The sequence below is a fragment of the Dermacentor albipictus genome, chromosome 6 (genome assembly GCF_038994185.2).
Source record: "Dermacentor albipictus isolate Rhodes 1998 colony chromosome 6, USDA_Dalb.pri_finalv2, whole genome shotgun sequence".
In the NCBI taxonomy this organism is placed as follows: domain Eukaryota; kingdom Metazoa; phylum Arthropoda; class Arachnida; order Ixodida; family Ixodidae; genus Dermacentor; species Dermacentor albipictus.
The window spans coordinates 9,484,961-9,508,116 of NC_091826.1; the positions used below are offsets into that span (position 1 = coordinate 9,484,961).

General features: G+C 46.4%; 1 protein-coding gene across 2 annotated transcripts in view; it reads left to right on the forward strand.

Annotated features, from left to right (window-relative positions):
- The first annotated feature begins 10,762 nt into the window (after window positions 1–10,762).
- The window catches only part of LOC139060764 (acid sphingomyelinase-like phosphodiesterase 3b), a 94,124-nt gene continuing 81,730 nt past the window's right edge, over window positions 10,763–23,156 (forward strand). The window contains exons 1-2 of one of the 2 annotated variants that reach the window (XM_070539878.1): window positions 10,763–10,919; window positions 11,010–11,091. In XM_070539878.1, coding sequence (XP_070395979.1) covers window positions 10,899–10,919; window positions 11,010–11,091 — 103 coding nt within the window. In that variant the 5' untranslated portion in view covers window positions 10,763–10,898. The remainder of the gene's footprint in view (window positions 10,920–11,009; window positions 11,092–23,156) is intronic. The other variant, XM_070539877.1, reaches the window with a different exon arrangement.

A 23,156-nucleotide genomic window follows, 5' to 3' on the forward strand; every position in this document is an offset into this window, starting at 1 on the left:
ATAGTTTTCTTCCAACGCGACGTTTTCGGCAGCGGTGATTCAATTATCCCCGTGGAAATTAACTCCGAAGGTTGTGAGCCCCTCCACAGCAGCGATATGAGAAGCCGTGGTCCAGCTTAGAAAAAGCGTGTTGGGGGAAAAAATGGGGAGAGAGGGCTACAGATCCGATGAATATTGAGAAGTGGAGGAACAAGTTACACAGTCAATCAATCACATAGTTATCTACAAATACTACTGGCACTGTGACGACGGGATCGTTCAGCTGATAGGAATGGTGGAATTGGTATACGGATTCATCTAGATATTTGTACTTGTATTTGTACGTTGTCGACTATAACCTTCAAAATGTGGTCTCAGTGACGGTCCGCACTGCCAGCGCCCTCGTAGCGGAGGAGACAGCCATCGCCTTGGCCATCACCTCTAGTCTGACCAACGAGTACATCACAATCAATACCGACTCCCAGGCAGCTTGCCGTAGCTACGCGAGAGGCAGAATATTTTCAATCGCCCACTGACTCCTCAAACAAGCCTCCCAGTTCCCGGACGTTGAAATAGTGTGGACTCCAGGACACGAGTCCCTCTGTGGAAATCGGCGTGCGCACGCTGTAGCTCGAGCTCATGCCTCCCGGGTGCCACAAGAGAGGGATACGGCCGCATTTATGGAGTCCGTACTTTTGCAATACAACGCCATACTACAACACCACAGATTGAACAGACGACAATACCCGCCTCCACACAAGACCCTGTCACGTGAAGACGCCGTAGCATGGCAACAACTACAAACCAATACATACCCCCATTTAATCAGACTGCACGCAATGCACCCTACACTTTATTCATACAAATGTCCCCTTTGTAACTAATACGCCTCCTTATATCACACCACATGGCCGTGTCCCAACGTGAAGGCCACCCCGCAAAGACCCGACCCCACACCCGAGCAGTGGGAGGCCGTGCTAGCTAGTTCGGACCCTCGTAACCAGCAGCAACCGTTGCGGAGATAGCAAGAGCCGCAGGAGCCCTGGACTAAGGGCGCCTCCCGCACAAGCAGAAAGAGACCTGCTTAATAATAATATTTGGGGTTTTACGTGCCAAAACCACTTTCTGATTATGAGGCACGCCGTAGTGGAGGACTCCGGAAATTTTGACCACCTGGGGTTCTTTAACGTGCACCTAAATCTAAGCACACGGGTGTTTTCGCATTTCGCCCCCATCGAAATGCGGCCGCCGTGGCCGGGATTCGATCCCGCGACCTCGTGCTCAGCAGCCCAACACCATAGCCACTGAGCAACCACGGCGGGTAAGAGACCTGCTTGTCCTTTCCTTTTTTTTAAATAAATGTTTCTCCTCCTCCTCCTCCTCCTTTGAACTTGTTGCTTCAGAAGACCTTACAGCGGTATTACTCATTGTCGTTCTAAATATTCAGACAGTCTTCTAAACATAGTAAAGCAACTTAGGTCTCAGCGCACATACATAATTACTGTGAACTGTTGAGTTTATAACGCAGTATTTTGTTTCAAAATAATCCCATTTGCGATGTCGCAAAGCCGTTTGAAGCCAGAAGGGTGAAGTTTAGGCAAATCCGCGTATTGCCCAACATTCTCATGTTCGCCGAGTTGCCGTACTTCAAGCTTCCATAGTCGCTAGTTCCTCGTAATTCTTGTGGGAAATAAACTATGTGGCGTAAGCGGCAATTCGCAAATGTTAAAATAAAATACGGGCTTTTAAAGGGATACTAAACAGAAAAACGATCTGAGCTACATTAGTCAATTACCCTTCCACCGCACCAGAACGGCCACTGTCACCGCGAGAAGACGCTTGGTCAGCCAGAAAAGACACGAAAGTCTACGGGTGGCGACGCCGCTGCGAAATTCCCGCGCTAGCGCGCCGTGACGTCACGGACTTTGATGTAGTCTGCTAGAGCTTGCGTTTATCAGTAAAAGTTTATCACACCGTATTGTAAAACACCCGAACAAGGTAAGTTTCGACAACTTTTACTGAACTGCAACGGCCGAACTAAGAAAAAAAAAAATCACCGCCCAAGCACTCCGTACAGATAGATGGTTAACCAGCGAAGCTGTAACATGCGGCCCCGGTGTTTATCACTGGCCTAATCCCGACGGTTCATTAAATGACGGCTTGGTAGGCTGCCGGATCCTCGGTACGCAGTTGCTGCTTGCGCTCGAGCCTGTTCTTGTTCCCGGGCTGCACAGCATCGGCACGGCGAGACGAGCTCGTTCCCGGTCCTGCTCGCGGCGTTGCTGATCGAAAGCTGCCTGCTCCTCGGGAGTATGTATGACGCGTGGCCAACCCATTTCGGAGCCGGAGAAACTGCTGCATGCGCGCTTGGCTACGGCGGAGAGCAACGACGTTACTAGTGGCGCAGCCAATCGCGCGCCTATTTTTTTCGCGCATGCGCATGGGGTTGCGCCAGAGTTTTCGGCGTACAGGCAACAGACGGACGGACGAATCGGCTAGCCATATACAGCTTCGCTGTAATAACAAACCTCGACATTGGCGCACCGACCCTAAAGTTTCAGTGCGAAATTCCCAAAACGAAACTTTGGCCTTCATTTTATATTCTAACAAGCAGCATATTACCGTGAAATCAACGAAGGTAGTGTTCTTCAAGAATACTTTATCAATCTAAACTGATGTAGTGTCTCACTTTAGTGGTTAAACTCTCTACTGGAGGGTACCACAGTTACACGCCTAGAGATGGCGCTTTCCTCCATGCATTATGAAGTCCAGGCCCGTTAAATTTGTGAATACGATCGTGAAAAATGCTGCCCTGAAAATTTGTCACGTATATGGTTGTTTGAATCCGAATTATTACGCTACACCTGTGATTGCAGAGGTGCTTCGGCTTTTCTCTCTAGCTCTCTCTCTCTTTCTTTCAATGGGCTCAAGTAAATGTCGGACATCGCTCACATCAAAGCAGAAAACATCTAAACTGAAAGACTGCTGCTGCACTTGTATCTTCATTTCGGGGTCCCAAAGCCTCGATTACCTGCAAAAAAAAAAAAAAGCTGCGTTTGTACTGGAAAGAATGAAATAAAAGAAATACATGCAGGGACAACGAAAAGGAGGCGACGTCGACTCTGCGTGAGCGTGCGCGCTTCATAAGTAGGACGAGTAATGGGCACTTGAGACCATTTTCTCCCACTCGATTACCTGCCTTCGCTCCAATAACAATTCCCACTGTAGAGGGCGTGCTGTGTTCGTGTTTTTTTCTTTCTCATTTATATTATTCTCAGCCATAGCTCTGGGCCTTTGTTTTTACTCTATTACCTGCTCTGCCATCTGCGACTAAACGCCCGTGCGACGAAAAGGGAACACTCGCGTAAAGGACGCCTTCGAAGACGTGCTTTCACGGAGAGAAAATTTTCCAAATTGAACCCAATTTTCCTCGGGGGCCCGCCGCCGTTCAGCCTGTGCTCCATATATCCTCGCCTCAATAGGTTTAATGTCTTCTGTAACGTTAGGCACGACCGAACGGGCATCGACGCCATTTTCACGAATCATTCAGAATCCCGGCCGTCCGTCGACGTTAACCCACTCAGTGCGACGTAAGCCCAGCGCGAGGTCGAAGCGACGTACAGTTTAGGACACTAGCAAACATCTCGTCGAGCGCGACGCTGAACTGGTATACAGAGGCGAGAGCCACCTCTGGAAAGACTGGCGTCGCAGTCGGCGTGACATGGCATGGAGGAAGAAAAAAAAAATAGGAAAGAGCATTGTGTAACACAATTGAAGGCGAACGTATATCGTCCCAGCACGTGATCGTCACGTCAGAGCGCGCGGTAGGAATTAGCGCTCGCCCGCTGTGCAGGCATATAGCTACGGCAGGGCAGGCGTACAAGTGCGCTTCGATTAAAAACTACAAGGAACGAAGCGTTCCCGGCCAATGCGCCGAGTCCCAGAGCGCAGACTTTCCCGGATGCATCAACCACCAGTTATCGATACTCTTTCATTACTAACATCAAAGTGGCGCTCAGTCGTGGGCGAGGCGCATCAGTCCTGCCACTAACTGCTATGGGGCTTATTTGAAGGCGCTTCTTTTTGATGCGGGCGGACGGTTAGTCACATGATATTTTCCAATTTTCAAATAATTATCACCCGCGAAAAATAAACGGGCAAGAAGTTATTGGCTGAAAGAATGGCAGCTTTAAGTTTCTTTCAATTTCCTACAAATTCTTCATTGACAGCTAGGCATTCAGAGCAATTATTAAAAAACAGCTAGTTCCAATTAATTTTTAAATTGAATGGCATCAACAAAAAAATTACTGGCGGCTACTCTACTCAACTGTGAACTGGTTATCTTCGCGTAGAATGACCTGTCTCTTTAAGAAAAAAAAAAGAAAAAACGTGATGCGTGATAGCTGGGACATCCTGTATAGCTTTGTAGTACCTTTCATTCGCAGTTTGGCCAAATGCTTATGATACACCTTTCTTTTGCTTGAGGTGGTTCAGCATTTGGTATCTTAATATACTCGATTCAGCTAATTTTAGCCCCTTCATGTTTTTCTTTTGCGTGTTAACAAGGTAAGGTAGCATTGTGGTCAATTTTCCACGTTTCAAGAACTTATGTGAAAGAGTCACAACTTGCTGTTTTCATCGTTCAGTATAGACAACGTCAAAGCCCCTACCTGCCCGACGTGTCGGCAGCGTGGCATTTGAATTGTACGTCAAACTGCTGAAGTCTACTTACACAATTGTCAAGTTCGGTTTTTGTGTATATCCACCGTTAGACCGCAGGTAAGGAGGCAGTTGCTGTGGCAAGCTTCTTGCTTTCCAGGATCGGTGACTCGTTTTGCACGTCCCTTCTGGGGAGTAGTCCACTCTGAGGCCAAAACTACTTCTATAACTTATGTCACCAGCGAAATGACGCAACGCCGCCTTAGAAATTTGAGCGATTTCATTTTCCCCGTGCATTTACCGTGCTCCTGTGTGCGAGACACTTGACGGCCGTAAGCCTGTGAGCTACTGCGTAAACGACGTGGCGTAGTCGCTGCGACGTAGCCGCTGGCATCAACGTTGTCGGTGCTTTCCACCAACTGCCTTACTTTATTTATTTATGACATACTGCGGGTCACCGATCGGTCCTTGCAGGAATGATTCTCAAGCGTACAAAGCAATTAAGAAACAAGGTAAGCAATACAAAAGTACGCAAATACAAAAATATAAATACTATGCAATAAATGCAAATAAATATGCATAACAGAGAACATATGAGCAACGTACTTCATTAGGGGGGTTTTAATACATCGCGGGTCTCGAGTTCCACTCAGACACTGGTCTAGGGAAAAGAGAAAAATTGGTATATATTTGTCCTGGCGAGAGATTAATGCATATATGTGTGATCGTGACATGTGCGCCTTGTGGACAAAGTAGTCACGTATACCGAGGGGTCTAAGGATAATTCACGATTGATTTGTTGCTGTAGGAAATTCAGGCGAAGCACCTGCCCCCTTGTTTCGAGGAGGGGAATGTCGTTTGCCATCATTAGCTGTGGGGCGGAATCGTTGCACTTAGACTTGGAACAAATAAAACGAACAGCCTTTCTTTGAATTCTCTCCATGATTTTAATGTTACGTTTAGTGTATGGATCCAATGTAATGCAAGCGTACTCTAGTTTAGGTCTGATGAGAGTCAAATAACTTAATAATTATGCTGGCAGGTGAATTTCTCAGTCTGTGTTTTAAGAAGCAATGTTTACGGAAGGCAGAGCAACAAATATCGCCGATATGTAAATTCCAGGAAAGGTTATTAGAAAATGTTACGCCTATGGGTATTTATAATTTTCAACTTCCTATAATGGTGAAACGGCCAGTCTGTATTCGTAGTTTAATGTGCTTTTCTTGCGAGTAAAATGAAGGTAGTAGTAATAAATAATATCTCATCGTCACCACAACTTATGCGTGCAAGTGTGCCCCAGGGGCCGGTTTTGGAACCCTTGCATATTTCTTTGCTTCACCCTGAACCCTTGCTTCGGGGGGCTATAAACTGATACAGGCTCATGACTTCTTTGACAAAAATACATTACGCATATTATATTTCTCCTTTATTCATAGCCACCTCTCATACTTTCTCAAGTCATGGGGATAAACTTATAATAGTTACCTCGAACCAATCTGAGAAATACAGAAAGTTTTTCAAGGATTAATAAACAATTTGAATTTTATTTATTTTTATTTATTTATTAAGTACTACGGACACGTGGTCGAAGCAGGGAGGGCGAAATATGGTGCATACAATGAGAATAAGATTGACAAAACCAAGAAAAATAATAATATTACAAGATTATGATGCTGACTCAATTATACAATTCCATTCGGTTACAGTTCGAGAACAAAAAATAAAACTTCTATGTGGTCGTTCTTGCAAAGTAAGGGGTTAATGCATCATGTCTGTGGTGGCGTGTAGTTCTGGTTGATAACTGCGATAAATATTCAGATGGGTGAAGGGATAAATTGTTAGTGTGAAGTATACTTTAAGGAATTCAAGTCTCTGTTTTTTTTTTCTAGGCTCAAGTGGTTGAATGTTGTTATTTTCCAAGTTCGTGGAGGAATCATATCTTGAAAGTTTGCTGAATATAAATGTGACCGCTTTTCTCTGAATTATCTCAAGACTATTGATATTAGGTTTTGTGTACAGCTCCCAAACTATGCATGCATATTCCAGCTTAGGTCTAATTAGGGAGAGGCAGCATAACATTCTAACGTTAGAAGGGGCTTTCTTAAGTTTGTGTCTCAAAAGGCATAGTTTTCTCAAGGCTGAAGCGCAAGTGTTAGTTATGTGATTGTTTCATGATAGTGTATTGTTAACGGTCCCTTCTAAGTATTTATAACTAGTGACTTGACGAATAGGTGATGAATCTAACTTATAGGTATAAAGAAGGGGTGATTTCTTATGTGTCATTCGCAGTGACATGCTTTTATCTTTATTTAGTGTCACTCCCCAGCAGTTTCACCACGCAAGAATATCATTTAAACTACAAGATAAACGAGCTTGGTCATGGATAGAAACAATATCATTGATATGTAGAACAAAAACAAGAGGACCGATGACCCTGCCCTGGGGAACACCCGACGTGACCGGAAGGCTGCCTGATTTTCCGCCATTTATCTCAACGAACTGTTTCCGGTTAGATAAATAAGCAGAAACCCAAGAGATAAACATCTGAGTGATTCCGGCATTTTCAAATTTTAGAATTAATGTATCATGCGGGTCCGTGCCGAATTCCTTACGGAAGTCAAGGAAAATTATGTCTGTCTGTCCGTTCTTGTCAAGGGTTGATGCAAAGGAATGAACTACAGTGACCAGCTGTGTGACAGTCGAATACCCTCTTCTGAATTAGTGCTAAAAGTTAGTTAAAATGGAATGCTTTTTTAGATATTTGGCTGTGATTCTTGCTATGATATGTTCGATGAGTTTGCAGCATGGTGACGTTAAAGAAGTAGGACGGTAATTTTCAACAAGTAGACGGTTTCCCTTTTTATGAATTGGTGCAATTAGGGCTGTATTCCAATTACTTGATCGGTAATTCAGACGACAATAATGAAGCTCGGAATATTATAACAAGGAAGTTTGATAAGGTTACAGTATATCTACGGAGAAACAAGTTAGGAATGTTGTCGGGCCCACTTGAACGTTTGGATTTTAGGTTCAACACCATAGAGAGTATACCCGCATATGATATAAAATTTACATCAAGTGGTTGGTACGATGTGTAGTTACGTGAAGAATCACTGGAATTCGAGAAGACACTGTGAAAAAATATAGTATTAAAGTGATGAGCAATTCGAATTGAAGGCAGACTGTTTTGTCTTTGTTCAAGGCCATGCTCGACCTATTACACCATTATTGCATATTGTGTAAGCTTAGATCAAATCCAGTCTGGTCATGCACTGAAGATATTTTCCAAAATAAAACGCAGCCGTCCGCAAACGATCTAATTTGTGTACCTGGTGTAACAACGATGGCAATGTCGTTTATGTAGAGTAGAAACGGCAATGGCCCCAGGGAGCTACTCTGGACACCGAATGTTACAGGAAGACAGCTGGAGTTGTTACTTTCAATTGAGATAAACTGCACCTGATCCGAAAGATAAGCTGCTATCCAAGAAACTATAACGTTAGGAATATTATTATCTCTAAGTTTTTGAATCGTTTTATTATGAACTACTCTGTGGAACGCCTTACTAAATTCTAAAAAAAAGCGTCAACTTGACCGTTACTATCTATGCTTTTTGCGAATGTATTACGTACAGTTAACAGTTGTGTCGTTGTTTAATAGCCTTTCCTAAAGCTATGCTGACAATCTGTTAACATAGTATTTCTTTCTAAAATTCTGGGGATATGTTTGGCGGTTATATGCTCAATTAGTTTGTAGCATGACCAAGTTGATGATATTGGGAGATAATTTTCTACCGACAAGGGATTGGCCGTTTTTAAAGATTAGTACAACTCGAGCTATCGTCCAGTCGTTCGGTACTTTAGCGGAATACAAGGAAGCTCTAAACAGAATAAAAAAGAAAACTAGCAATAACCTCGGCATAACGCTCAAGAAACACACCTGGAGAGAGAGAGAGAAACTTTATTGTAATTATAAAGATTTGAAGGAGGGGTGGTCGGAGCCTCTCAGTCCAGGGCTCCACTGGCCTCTGCCGCCTGCCTGACCTGGCTAATTAAGGACTTTTGTCCTGCCAGGTCCGAGCGGGCGAGCTGTGCCTCCCACTGCTCCATTGTCCTACTGGTGTTTGGCCTATGAGGGTGCTTAGTGCACTCCCAGGTTATGTGCATTAGGGTAGGTATGCCACCGCACCAAGGACAGTTGGCCCTATAACGAGTGGGATACATGGCGTTCAGCAATTTTAAATGGGGGAACACCCCGGTCTGTATTTTACGCCAATCGGCGGCCTCTTCCCCGTTAAGTTGTGGGTGAGGCGGCGGGTATTTTCTTCGGACTCCACGCTGATGAGCAAGGATGTCTTTGGCATTTAAATTGGTGGAATTTTGTGAGGGGTAGTGCGGGTGGGTGGGGTTAGAAGAGGACGCCGTCGCTCGGTTAGTCAACTCTCGAGCTAACGCGTTAGCCTTTTCGTTCCCCTGTACCCCCGCGTGGCCCGGGCACCAGAGTAGGCGATGATGGTGGTTGAAGGATCTGGGGATTATCGCGAGGCTAGCCGCAGTCACGTGCCCCTTGAGAAACATGCGACATGTCTGGAACACACCTGGAAGTTCATCTGGGCCACACGATTTATTTGTATTCATGTTTAAGAGCATTGACGCAATGTCATTGTATGAAATGTAGTTCACTTCACGGCGCATCCTCGATTGCGGGCATGTGCCATGTGCAATGCTTAGCATCGTCATTGTCATGTACGCCTCCTTGTGCTGCCAACGTCGTTTTCACGAGCACAACGGAGAATTGCACGAGAACACCGCCATATTGCCAAGAGCAATTTCTATGCGATGCACATAATGTAATTCTTGTTCACCACAGTATTTATTTCTGTGCATGTTTACATTTTCACGTTAAATGAATGCATTGTTATGAGAAGCGCGATCATGAACACAAGCGTTAAAATACCAATGCGCAACCTTAATACAATCCATAAACAAGCAGAATCCCGGAGATAGTGCACAGGCGCGCCAAAAAAATTCATTATTTTCAGGTTTCTGTTATTGTTTCGCACTTTTAATACTTAAATCTGAGAAGATTTAACGTAAAACGCATGCGCTGCTGTTTTGTTTGTTGACATTTGTTTGTGGGCTGTCATTCTCAAAATTCCGAGGAATAACTGTAAAGAATGTAAGACAAGGTATGAGCAACTTTAGGGATAGAGTGGCGTAGCAATATAACCCGCATATACTGCATGCCACAGAGCAAGGCGTGACATATGCGTATACTCGGCAATTTTCGCTCACAGGACGTCGACGCCGGCTATACGACGCCGACATCGGATTTTCTGCGACACGGGGCCCTTAAAGCTATAGCGTTAATAGCACTTCCACAACTAGTGGAATCGAATGCTAGTACGTCGAGTGGTGATCATCTCAAGGCACAGCAGGCACTAAGCAACACCTTGTATTCTCTAGAGTCTCAAGGCCGTAGGGCTCTTCGCATTCAGAGTGCTGACGTCACCAACTGTAGGCGGCGGCGCGCTTGTGAAGGTTGCGTCTGGGTGCCACTCAAGCGCGGGTGGATACAACTTGAGTCACGTCACTGGTCGTCATTTAGAAATACGCTACCTTTCTCCGAATAAAGAAAAACACGTGTCCGAATAAAGCTGCATTAATGATATTGTCGCGTAGTAGTGACGGTGAGTAATACAGCGGCAAATCTGTGAATGGCGAAACTTTTATTGGGCGAACTTGTGCCCACAAAAGCAAGTTACACTCAAAGCACAGCGATAACGGCGAGCACGGTCGGCGGTCGTCGAAAATCATCACGCCGGTCAAGCGCGTCGGCTTTTATACGTGAGTCATCGAAGGTCCCAGAGTAATCGCCGATGCCCGCGTGTCTTCTAGAAAGTTCTACACAATTCGCGTCGCACATGCAATCAGATTGCACAAGCTCCGGTACATTGCACAAGCTTCCGATACATGCGGGCGCATCCCGCGCTGAGCGATAACATTTCTTAGACGGTGAAAAGCGGTCACCCGAAAAAGATAAATAAGTACACGTGTCAGTATGACAGCAGTATATATGAATAGAATATAAGCACCTAGCGGGAAGACGTTGTATTCAAAGCGCACTACATCTTACGGCGGAGGGCAAGTAGTGCGGCAGTACTCCGGGCTCGTCAATTAGTTTCTTGCCGCCACACGTGCACGGCATGTGCACGGTACGTCGGTCCCCTCAGTGTGCTGTGTTTGAGAAATTGTGGAGTCATGGTGCGTGCTGTAGCGATGGTGGGTCGTTGAATTCGTCATGCCGAACAAGTGCTGTGTCCCTCAGTGCAGTGGAAATTACGATTTTAAGTGCAAGGTGCGTGTCTTCAGATTTCCTCAAGACGAGAAGATGCGCAGAAAATGGGCGGGCACAATGCCACGGGACAGCTTCGCTCCTTCGCAGTATCCCAGGGTGAGTTATCCTGCAGAATTTTGTTAATGCTTATCAGAACGATTAAAATCCGGCAGAGACAGTTAAGACTGAGCGCTTACGTGTGAGAATACGAAAGCATTATAGTCCCTTTGGTGAAGTGTTTCTTTCCGTGCGTTCCTTGTCCGCGCAAGCTCTCGCCTGTGTTCTAACTGCGCCTTTTTAATCGCAAATCAAAACACGCCAAGCGTTTCAACGCGTTAATTTGCCCGCGAGGAGTTAGTTCATGAATCGAAGGACCGGCTCAGCCGCGTTCATTTGAACATTAGTCCGAGCATTTTCTCACGTGTTCTTACTCTTTCAGCAGTTGGCCATTTTCGGTACCATTGCTTGATCACGTTAAATTTCCTGCCTCATGAGACATATATAATGCATTTGCATTAACAGTACGCATTGTTCCAGCTTCAAATAGCGCATCATATTGGAAGTCTATGTAACGAATATTTAACATGTTATTGGCCGTCTTGCAAAAAAGGTTGCGGCTGAACGGGGGTTTTTTTAGCTTCGCGGGCTGCACTTCACACCTGAAGGTATAATTCAAAAGGCTGCGCACCCTTGACGAAGGAACAGGACACACGTTGCCCGCACCATTGCCCAGTCCGCGCATTCGTCCTGGTGTTCTTTCGTCGAAATTTTCGGACTGCCCAGCTTATTAATGCGAAATGCGAAAGCATTCATAAGCTATAGGCAGCTGGGCCCCATTACGCGAAAATTCGGCGTTGTCGGCGGCGGCGTAACCGAAAAATGGTACCAGACCCGCCGTGGTTGCTCAGTGGCTATGGTGTTGGGCTGCTGAGCACGAGGTCGCGGGATCGAATCCCGGCCACGGCGGCCGCATTTCGATGGGGGCGAAATGCGAAAACACCCGTGTGCTTAGATTTAGGTGCACGTTAAAGAACCCCAGGTGGTCGAAATTTCCGGAGTCCTCCACTACGGCGTGCCTCATAATCAAAAAGTGGTTTTGGCACGTAAAACCCCAAATATTATTATTATTAAAATGGTACCAGAGTCCTTCCAAGCCCTTCAGTGTTTCTTCTGGTCACGAAACTGCCGCCTCAGTTTCACATAGAGCCAGCGCCCGTCGCTATAGGCGTAACAGTGCATGAGAGGGTATGCCAACGTTACGTTGGGGCATGCGAACGCCGCTACCGCCATGGTTCTTTGTGGGGCAGCCTAGGTGGACTAGCTCGTCTAAATCTCGGCAACTGCCGCTTTACTTTCACGTAACTGCTTTTAACATTCCACATCCATCAATAACTGCCTGAGTGCGTCTTCTGCCAGCGCCCGAGAAAAAAATATATATAGTCGCTCAAAGCATGCAGCTTGCTGCGGTCTGGCACCAAAAAAAGAAAGAAATGAGGGGATTTTGCGTGCCAATTTTCGCCACTTCGTTGCCTTTTCGATCTTCCCATACAACTTGTACTCAGTTGTCTATATATGTATCTCCCTCAGCAGCTCCACGAAATAGTCCTCTATCCCTTCGCGCTTAAGAATATCCCAGATTAATTCCCTGTCTGCGTTGTCATAGGCTCCTTAATTATCTAGAAATGCTATCGATAAAGATCTATTCTGAACTACTGAAATCTCTATGCACTAGGTTAGGGCAGACATATTACCCTGTAAACGTCTGTCTGGCCTGAACCCATTCTGCAGTTCCCCCAGTACATCACTTTTCTCCACCCACTTCGACAGTTCCAACTTTATGGCTTGCAGTCCCAGTAAACTTGGACCAAGATTTAAAAAAAAAAATAGCTCTAGAGAAATAGTACCAACGGCATACTAGCGGCAGTTGTGTGTACTTGCAGCTGGATATTTTTATCACGAAGTATTATTTGCTTTTAATTATTGATTTTCAAAATTATTCCTTGAATCGCAAACATGTGAATTACAAAATTGCAGAGCTTCTTAAATAGCCTCCGAATCAAGCATTTATATCGCGCTGAACTGTGCCTGGTTGTTTTTTCCAAGAAAAAAACAAAAGCCCGCGAAATATGAAATAGAAGCGCGCTCGCGTGCCGCTACTCAAGCGCCTCCAAGCAACCTTTGAAAGAAGTACGGCTGCATTCGTTCATCGCCGCATCGTACAACGCTTCGTCATGTAGGACGGCTCGAGAGGTTTCGCGACCTAACTAGCGTGGTGCGATAATCGTCAGCATCTACGGAGTCGAGAATGTTGTTCTGGATCATGAGGCACGCGGGATAGCCTTAACCTTCGTGTATCATGAAACAAAGCTACAAAAGAAATTCAACCAATGCTTTTAAAAAAAAGAACTGCGCAAAAGAGCACGAAAAAAAAAAATACAAGGCAGCTCTCTGAAGAACAGAAAAGAGCTACTCAAAAGTTTACTTCAATAAAAAATAGACCAAAAGCACCTAAGACGTCTCATCAGCCGCCCACAAAGAAACATCCAAAGGTGTAACTGGTTTAGCCATTTACCCTTTCTGTTTTTTTAACTCCGGAGAAGAGGCAGAACAAAGCAGTTTTTTTCCTATTTCTATCTTTGTCGCAAGCTTTTTTTATGTAACGTTAGGGTGACATCATGAAGGTGCGTTAAACAGTCACGTTTTACACCAGCTCTGAGCGGTTATATTCCACTGCCACTTATAGCACGTGCTCAAACAGATCACCGTCTGAAGAAATACAGTACTTGCTTCTTTCCAACACTTGTACTGGTGCAGCTTTGACCAACGACGTTGGAATCTCGCGGCAGACTGCTTATTTTTGCCTTAAAGGCGTCCGGTGTGGTAGTTTCGCTACTATGCACGCAATCTTTCGCGTAGCCCCACAAGACGTCCCGCGGTGTAATGTCCGACGACCTTGCAGGCCAGGGTACAGGTCCGTTGCTGGCCAATCCACTGTCCAGGAAATAGCTTGTCGAGCCACGCTCGAGACTGACTATTACTATGCGCAGAAGCACCATCGTGTTGAAACGAGATGTCCCGAAGGTGCGCAAGCGGAACGTTGCAACGGACGTCGTTCACGGGGCCCTCGAGGATGTCGTTGATGTATTGTTGCGTCGTCAGTGCGTTGTCAAAAAAAGATGGGTCCGAAGATGTTACCATAAAAAGTACCGCACCGCAGATTAAACGACCACTGGTATAGATGTCGTGGTTGTGTCAGCCAGTGGGGATTCCTAACACTCCAGTAGTGCGCGTTGTGAACATTAATTTGTGCGTTTCTGGAGAAATTAGCCTCATCCGTCCAAAGACGCGAGTGAGAAAGTCCGGTTCTTCTTCACATTTCGTGAGAATTCAATTGGCAAAGTTAAGACTGTTTTAAAATCTCGGTCTTCATGTTTTTAATGAAGATGTACATGGTACAGGTGCATATGATTTTATTTTTAAATGATGATGATCGTTTCAAACACTGATGACCTTGAGGTCCCGGCCTCCGCACTGGCGTCGCGCACATTACCGCGAGGGTTAGCAGCAAAGAATGCGAAAACATTCGTTTTCCGTTCTTGAACTTACGTCGCAGTCCTGTGTTGCTTTCTTGTGAAAGTACGTCTCGCAAAGGAATTCGTACGTTCTAAGTATTGTTGACGGTCTAGGGCGTCCTTCACAATGCCACATAAGGAATAGCTTGGCTGCCTTCCTCTTGTCGGCGTGTGCCGCCCCCAGAGCCAGGATCATTTTTAGCATTCTGATCATTCGTAAAGGGCATGACTGTCTTCTTGAAGATTAGGTCACTTGCGTGGTACCGTTCAGATTTCCCGTTATTATCCACGCACTGACAACAGCATATGCTGGCCGTACAGATCCCCCAAAACGCATTGATGGACATAGCCTGCGTATGGTTTGTTTCTATGGCTAAAGGGAACAAAAGGACATACGTTCTGGGCGCGCCTATCTACAGAACAAGACGAGTGCGCAAAATTACAGTCCCAGTTACGGTCCCACGGTTACCCGGCTTCGAAATCCAGTTTCCGCATTGCCATGTTACCTGACCACGACACTTATTCTCCCTGTCAACTGCTATAAGGTCCTTTTCGTCACACAGATCGAACGCTATAGCACCGTTGTAATCGGTGTATCCGTCTAAATCATCCATGCGCGCGTTCATACCTCCTACTAAGCCAGTTTCTTCTGCCAGAGTGGTACCTAACGGTACCGGGCTCTGCAATCGCCTCGACCTTATCTCTCTGCTCTTTCTTTCTTTATGTCCCCTTCCCCAAGGCGCTGAGTCGTGCTCCCTGCAGAAAATAGCGCCGCTTCCTCTTCAGTCACTCTCTCTGGCACGCCAGTGGCAGCCCTTTCGTGACCACCACCAGAGTCCTTCCATGTTTTTTACATGGAGGACTCTGCCACCACTTACGTATCCGCCACTGCTTTCCGGCCTGGTGGTTTCGGCTTAGATGTTCTCGCTTCGGAGCCAGCGCCGTTCGCGGTGCTCGCATCGAAGCGTTCACCATTGCTTTGCGGAATGGTGGCCCTCGGCTTCATTTCTACGTTGGCTACCTTTTCTTCAACTTCCTTCCTCTGCTCCTGTTCGCTCTTGAGTTCCTTTTCTAGCTTTCTAGCCCGCTTAGCTCCTTCTCCTACTCTAGGCGGTCTAGCCACGACCATAGCACACACATCCTACAGATAAAAGCTGCACCGTTCGCTTCGCGTACTGACTCGAACAACGTTTCTTCCAACGCGTAAGAGCGCTCGCACTCAGTACAACGCATGCGCGGGTTCCCCCATAGTACCAACCATCATCTCGTACTAACAAAGCGCAGTACAAAGTAACAATACTTGAGGAAAAAACACAATTATTCGTTAGCTACTTGTATCTTAGCGAAAAGACTTAGAAACTGAAAAGGATTAACAATAATTTATAAAGATTGCTCGGCTAACCTAACACTCCAAAAAATAAATGAGCGAAATATATAAAAAAACAAATCAAAGCCCCTTTCTTAAAGAAAGATGGTTGAACGGAAAGCCTTCCCCCAATGGAAACTGAATTAAAGTCCAAAGCCAATGACCACGCAATGAACCTAAGAAATGATGAGCGACCCGATGCTATGCATGTGTGATTTGATTGCTTGTTTAGGATTGTATTTCTTTAACGTTGAAGTTGAATGAAGACACATTTCGTTAGGTTGCATAGCCTTTACATTAGATCATGTAGCCGTTGATTACACGCACACACTCACACTCTCACGGACGACTCTACCCTTGCACAGTATTGCCTTGTGATCGCTGTGGTAGACGGTCAGAGGCTCTGACATCGCACAGACTGCTTGCAAACGTGAGATCAAAAATACAGGAACGGTGTTGCGTCGTGGGTCTCTGCAACGTCTTCAGTTTCAACGAGTAGCAATCTAGCACGAAACTCTCGATCCATTTGCCGTGCTCTTTCGCCACATCGATGTTAAAGTCACCGCACACGAGCATCGGCGCACTACGTGGCTTCAAGGTCTTCATCGCTTCTGCCATGAACGTTTCCGTGTCACAAGGAGGTGTGTTCGGTTTGATGCATGCACACGCTGACGATCACAAGACCAGTAGGCATCTCGACTGCACAAGCGTCTCCCACATAGCTTCTGTATGTCGTTGCCGATACACGGGATCGGCCTCACGGGCACGATCGCGCTCGCGCTTACGTTCGCGCACGGCAGCCTCTTCTTCTGCCGTGCGCTGCAACCGCTGCCTACCCATGGTGATGGCCGGGAATTGCATTGCGTGGCACGCATAATGCAATGCAGATATATACAGTTCGTCTGGATAGCGTGGTGTTCAACCATCTTTCTTGAGAATTAGGGGCCTTGATTTTTTATTTTTTTTTTCAGATCGTAAGACCTGTTCTTGTTCTAGGTGGCGTTACACTGAGGCGTGATGAAGAAACGTCACTTCCCGGTGGCTGCGTTCGCGCTTGGAAATAGTGGGGTGGATCTTGACCGATTTTTCTGTGAGAATATTTTTAGAGCGCAGCTCTTTGGCGTCCGTTCCTGGGTTTCGCGTCGTCGTCGTCGGCGTTGTCGTCGGCCTCGTAACCAGCTCGCCGACGAATCTGCTGCTCCGCCGCCGCGCATGCGCGCTGTCGGCTCTCCGGGCGAGGGAGGATGATGGAAGGGAGGAGGAGAGACTGTGGAGGAGGGCTGGCTACACAAATGGCTCTTTGGCGTCCGTTCCTGGGTTTCGCGTCGTCGTCGGCGTTATCGTCGGCATCGTAACCAGCTCCGCCCCCCTTTCATCCCCCCAGCGCTAGCAGCGACCGACTGATACCGCTTTCGTGAGTCTGCTACCGCACTCACGAAAGACGTCGTGCACTTCCTGCAACTTGCATTAACCGTCCATCGATCCACACCGATGTTAGTAGTGGGGGACTTTAATGTTGACATAAAGACAAACAGCAATTTCCTAACACTTATGCGGGAGAACATCCCGTTCCTCTCGCTCGTAACGCGTCCCACGGCTGTGACAACCTCGCGAGGCACTTGTATAGATCTCGTCTTTGAGAATCAAGCATTGGTGTACCAAGTCGAACATATATCAGTCTATTTCTCCGACCACAAAGCTTCCTTCATGACTGTCAAGAACTGTTAGTGGAGTCTTTGTTAAAGGAATACGTGTGAAAAATAAAAAAAAATTCTGTGATAGCGCATACATGTGTTGCTCGATTTCTTTGCCTCAATCTATCGAAAAGGTGAAACAGCTTATTTGCTGCGCTCAAATTTCGCATTAGGAAGTAACGTAATCGTCGGTAATTTTTTTATATAGGCTCATTTCTGAACGAAAAAAGATTTAATACTTAGAAAAAACAAGCAAAATATGTAATTATACGACTGCTAATGCGTTGTTTCAGGTCAACTTGCTTTTAGTTGTTTTGTTTTTCATTGTGTTGAAATCGGGTTACGCATCCTACACTATGAGATAATATATTTTTGCAGTTATGCTAAGGCGTCAATCTTCCAGCTTATATATTTTTGACATCTGTCACCGGTGAAAGTATGTGCGCGCGTGTGTGTGCGCGTGTGTGTGTGTGCGCGTGTGTGTGTGCGTGCGTGCGTGTGTGTGTGTGTTGTTTAAGCCCATCGCGGCAGCCTCACGTGCATGCTCGCGCGAGTAAACTCCGCTGACGCACCGCGAAGCATAGAAGGAACGCGCGGAGTGATAACTTTTGCTGACCAAACTTCTTGCGTAGATTCCACAGCGTTGCACCTGATGAATGAAACGGCATATGGTGGCCGCTCCCATAACGCTCATACCGCCAGGGGAAGGCATAACGTGGGCAGAAATAAGCTCACTTTCTTGTGTACCTTATTGCATGCAGGTCCCACCGAGCCTAAAGTCCCCAGATATCTTGCTCCCCCGGAACAGGGTAGCCAACTGGAGATAATCTCTGGTTAACCTCCCTGTCTTTCCTTGGTCTCTCTCTCAGTAACGACAGGCTTTGAAGCATCGCCGACGAATCTCATTAGGCGGCGCTCATTCTGGCAGCCATTTTCTTCTTAACGCTTTTGCCTCCCGCAATAACTTGCACGTTGCTGTGAGCAAACTTGAGGGCGGGCTGAAGACTCACTATATAGTGAGCATGTAATGTTTTTGTGCGCGTTTCTTTTTGTCATTTCATTGTGCGAAATATTTTCTGCGGTCGGCGCCACCGCAGCACAACGCGGCAGGCGTCGCCGTAAAGATGAGAACGGACACAATCGGCAAGTACGCTTCACAATATCGGCAACGAATTTCTCGTTCGGCCTCAACAGTACTGTACTAAGCCGCTTTTGGGTTCGCATCTGATTGTCTCGCCCCATGCCTGAAACTTATATTTGACCCATGCGGCGCAGCAGCAGCCGTTGACGGTCGGATGCTATATACACGGACGCGCCGCTTCTGGAGGTTAGGAGGAACATGGCGGCCAATTGTCGGAGGCAATTGTCGCTACTTAAGAAAAGAGAAGAAAATCTAGGGACTTTAACCGAGCCGACTGAGCTAAGGTGACGGCACGTCCACTTACCTTCGTCGTTTTATTGCGACGGACGCTCGAGGCGCAAAAACGCCGTCTGCGCCGCCGTGGCCGCCGTTGTCGTGCTGTTCCGCTAGACGGCGCATGCGCGGCTCACGTAAGAGGCGATAGGAGGATTGGTGGAAGAAAAGTAGGGAAACGACATAAAACGGAGACATACAAAAGCACAGTTCGCAATAGGAGATCAGAAAATTTGGTTGTAGGAGCTCACAGTGTTTTTTCCTTCCTTTTTTATTGTTTAACCTATAGGTAGGACATTAGGCAGTATAATAGCAAGAGCTTCGTGGCGCAACCCACCGCCCCGTTCCAAAGGGAACGCTCATAGCATCCATCCATCCATCCATCCACGAGGGCTGCCAGAGACGTGGAGTGCATTTGGCTGCAAGGATGACGAAACCAAGTCGACGTCGTGTCTACGCCGCCACACTCGGTAACCTCGTTGGCAGAGCCAGGCCGGCGTTCTGCCACAGCAAAACAAGCGGGTGCATGTGCCGCGCATACCCGGACGATCGGTTATGAAAAATCGACCACAATGACATTCTGCGTATAATGCCGACTTAAACGGTGTGATGAAGTTGGAGACGCTTTACCAACGCGCTGCCCTGGGCACCTTTACATTCAATCGCGTGGTAACGCGCCCATTTCTCGCCGGACTCCGTTGCAACTGTTGTTAACAGTGGTAACGCATGACGCTGGTGCGGCACAGGAAGCTGCTCTTTCAGCGGTTGTTGCCGATTGGTGAGAGCTTCATAGCACATGTAAATGTCGCCAATGAATCCTTCGGAGTTCCTTACGCATTTTCCGATTGCACTGTAAAATAATTTAAACCCTAGAAAGTGAAAAAGGGTGTAAATGTGTCTATAACTCACACCCTTAGGGTGTTATCTGTCTAACTCACACCCTAAGGGTGTGAGTTAGACACATTTACACCCTTTTTCACTTTTTAGGGTGTCAATTATTTTACGGTGTGGTGCAAGTACCGGCAATCGTGCGCGTACTAGAAGGCAGGGTTAGAAGGCAGAGTAGTGTATCTTAAAGCGAAGCTTTCTTTTACACACTGAGACAGGGACGATATAACGTACTTCTATAAGCAAACCCCTTTCTTTAACGCGGAAGGTCGCCTTATCAAGGAAATTTTCGCTGCTTACACGCGGTACGGCTCAGTACCGTTTTACACGTTTTCAGTAAGCACAATGCATCAAAGCTCACGGCAGTGCTTCTTTAAATTGATACCGATAAAACGTTAAAGAAATACTTTATCTGGTAAAGTTCCGTCTCTGCAAACTATAAAATCGTTTCTTTAACAACTAAAATTATTAATAAGGCATCATTGTGTTTACTTAAGTTGTGTGCTCTTGAAGAGCTGCGCATGAAGTTATTGTCCCATTAGGTCCATAAAGGATATCTATAGGCACGTCCCCTTCCGCAATTGAGGGACCTTCAACGAAAAAGAGATACCACTATGTCGTGTGCTAACCCACGTGAATGCCTTTCCGGTGGATTCCAAAGGCCTCTAGAGCGGCCGTGTTTCAGGGTGTCCCTTTCTAACCGCTGTCAGCAGAGCGCACCGACGACAAAACGCCGCGCTCCCCCATCTCGTGAAAATTGTGCCACAAGATATATAGCCTTGTGTCGACCTGACATCCTGCGCTAGTTCAGCATGCTCGACTCTCATGAACATCTAGTCAGCCCAGGTCGACTGTCGGGTATGTGTAATGATTGCGCGCTGTACTTATTCTTAGTTTACTCGTGCGATTTATGACACATGAGCATAGTAGCAAGCAGTTTAAACGCGACGAAATTATCAACACGGTGCTGTAGCGAGTGCAGTTGCGTCTCGATGACAAGTTGAACAAGGCACGCTGAACTTGAAACCAATCAGAAAGAGGCATCAGACTTGTATAAAGGAGACAGCAAGAGGTCCTTGCTGTGAATGGCGTCCCCTCGGAAGATCCAGGCAGCTGCCGAACAAGAAATAAAGGAATGACGCCATGCCGAAGCAGCTCAGCTCGTCGTCAGCGATTGACGGCTACAACAGGTGCGTGTGACGTTGGCATATCGGCGCTGTTGTAACTCGGGTACTAGGCGACACGATAGCTACGTCGATAATAATTCGGTGGACACATCGCTGTGTCCACCGAAAAGTCAGAATGAAAAGACGTACTATAACAAGAACCGCATACAGAAAAGATATTGTTAAGGGGCGACGGGGGCGAAATTTCTCTCCTGACTTTCATTGACTGGTGTTTCTATAAAGCTGACCCTTCGTTCCCGAGGGAAAGACAAAAAAAGCACAGCAAAACATTTAGGTGATAAAAAGGGCTGTAAGAATATCTTTGGATTTTGAAGGATTTCGTTCCCTGACAATAGACTCGGGAAGTTTGTTCCAGTCTTCAATAGTGCATGGTACACCACAGAAATTGTCAACATGGAAGCCGTTAAGTCTTAATTTACCATTCGCGCACAAATAAGTGCAATCGCGCAAGGATCCGAAAATATGGGCATGTCGCAATCTGCAATTAAGGAGACCTGCACGTTGTACATGCGATGTGTTTCGTTTCAACGAACCGCTGTTCAAAAATAAAGGAAGCTGCGCATACATGGATAGACATCGGGGGCATGCTCGTGGCACTACGTCTTCCTCAACTCTCAAAGAGGCCGGCGATCCTTTCGCTCTATGCGCCTGCTGATCACCCAGCAGAATGGAGGCAGTGAGCGATGTGGGCCCGGTCTGTTCTTGGGCATCTGGCGCGCCCAGGCACCGAGAAGAGATCGCGCAACACAGGCGGTCGACACCCTCGTTTGTCTTTGTGTGTGTTGCCTGCTTCGCAACGCTGTCCTCGGGAGCTCGCGCGCTGTGCCGCTGTGCCGTATGTGTAGCTCCCCCTCTCCCGCGCGGGGTTCTACCGAGTTGGAAAAGCTCTTTTCTGTAGCCAGGAGCGGGCAACGGCTGGTCCTTGTGAGTGTGCAGCCAAGCGAGCGCCGGATGAAAATTAGGAGCGGAATGCAGGCAAGAGCTAGACTTTTCTGCAACGACCCAGAGGAGACGTACACATTGATAGACTCGGCGATACAAATTGTGGAAGCAACTGAGCCTCTATAGGCTTTCATGACTGCGTCACTTCCTTAATTATAACGTAATGTGGAGCTTTCATAGCGTACTCAAAGGGATGTCTATAGTTTTCTCAGGAAATTAGATATTGCAGCTATTCAGCTATATATTATTTGTATACACCTACCCAAAAAAGTGCGTTCACCTTCTGATTCATTGGTACCAGCGGGCAGAATTGGTGGCGAAATTTGTATTTAGGTATAGGTCATGAGCCAGTTGGTAACACGTAATATACAGGGTGTTTTAGCGAACTTTTTCAACATTTTTAGACGTTGCCTGTGGCAGATAGCTCAATTCTAGTTTATGAGCTGGCCTACTCGAAGCGGCGGGCACTACTTGAAAAAAAAAAATGAAATGAAAAATCGGCTTATTAACAATAATAAACTAATTAACATTTTAGCTAATTATCTTATGGCCCATATTGCAATTCACAAATTCTAGCAGTGGACTTCACAAGGCGGATCCACTTGAAACGAATTCTCAGGGTGACACCAGTTTAGAGATATAAATTCCCGAACTTTGAGAAAAATGTATTTGCGTTCCAGTTATGTGCTTCAGGGAATGAAACGACGCTTTGTTAACAAATTAACTGGAACACCAAAGCATTTCTCCGCAAATTTCGGGAATGTATATCCCGAAACTGGTGTCATATTAAAATTTCGTTCTAAGTGGATCCGCCTTTCGAACTCTACGGCAATAATGTGTAAATTGCAACATGGGTCACAATTTAGTTAGCTAAATACTGAATTAGTGATTTTTTTGTTAATTAGGCGATTTTGCATCTCATTTCTTTTGTGCAAGTATTGTCCGTCGCCTCGAGTAGACCAGCCCATGAACTAGAATTGTGATATCTGTCACAGGCAACTTTTAAATGTTTTTGAAAGCGTTCGCTGAAACACCCTGTATATGCAGCATACAAGGACCAGGACGAAATGAGCAGACACGACACCAACGCTGGCGTCGTGTCTGCTTTTTTCGTCCAGT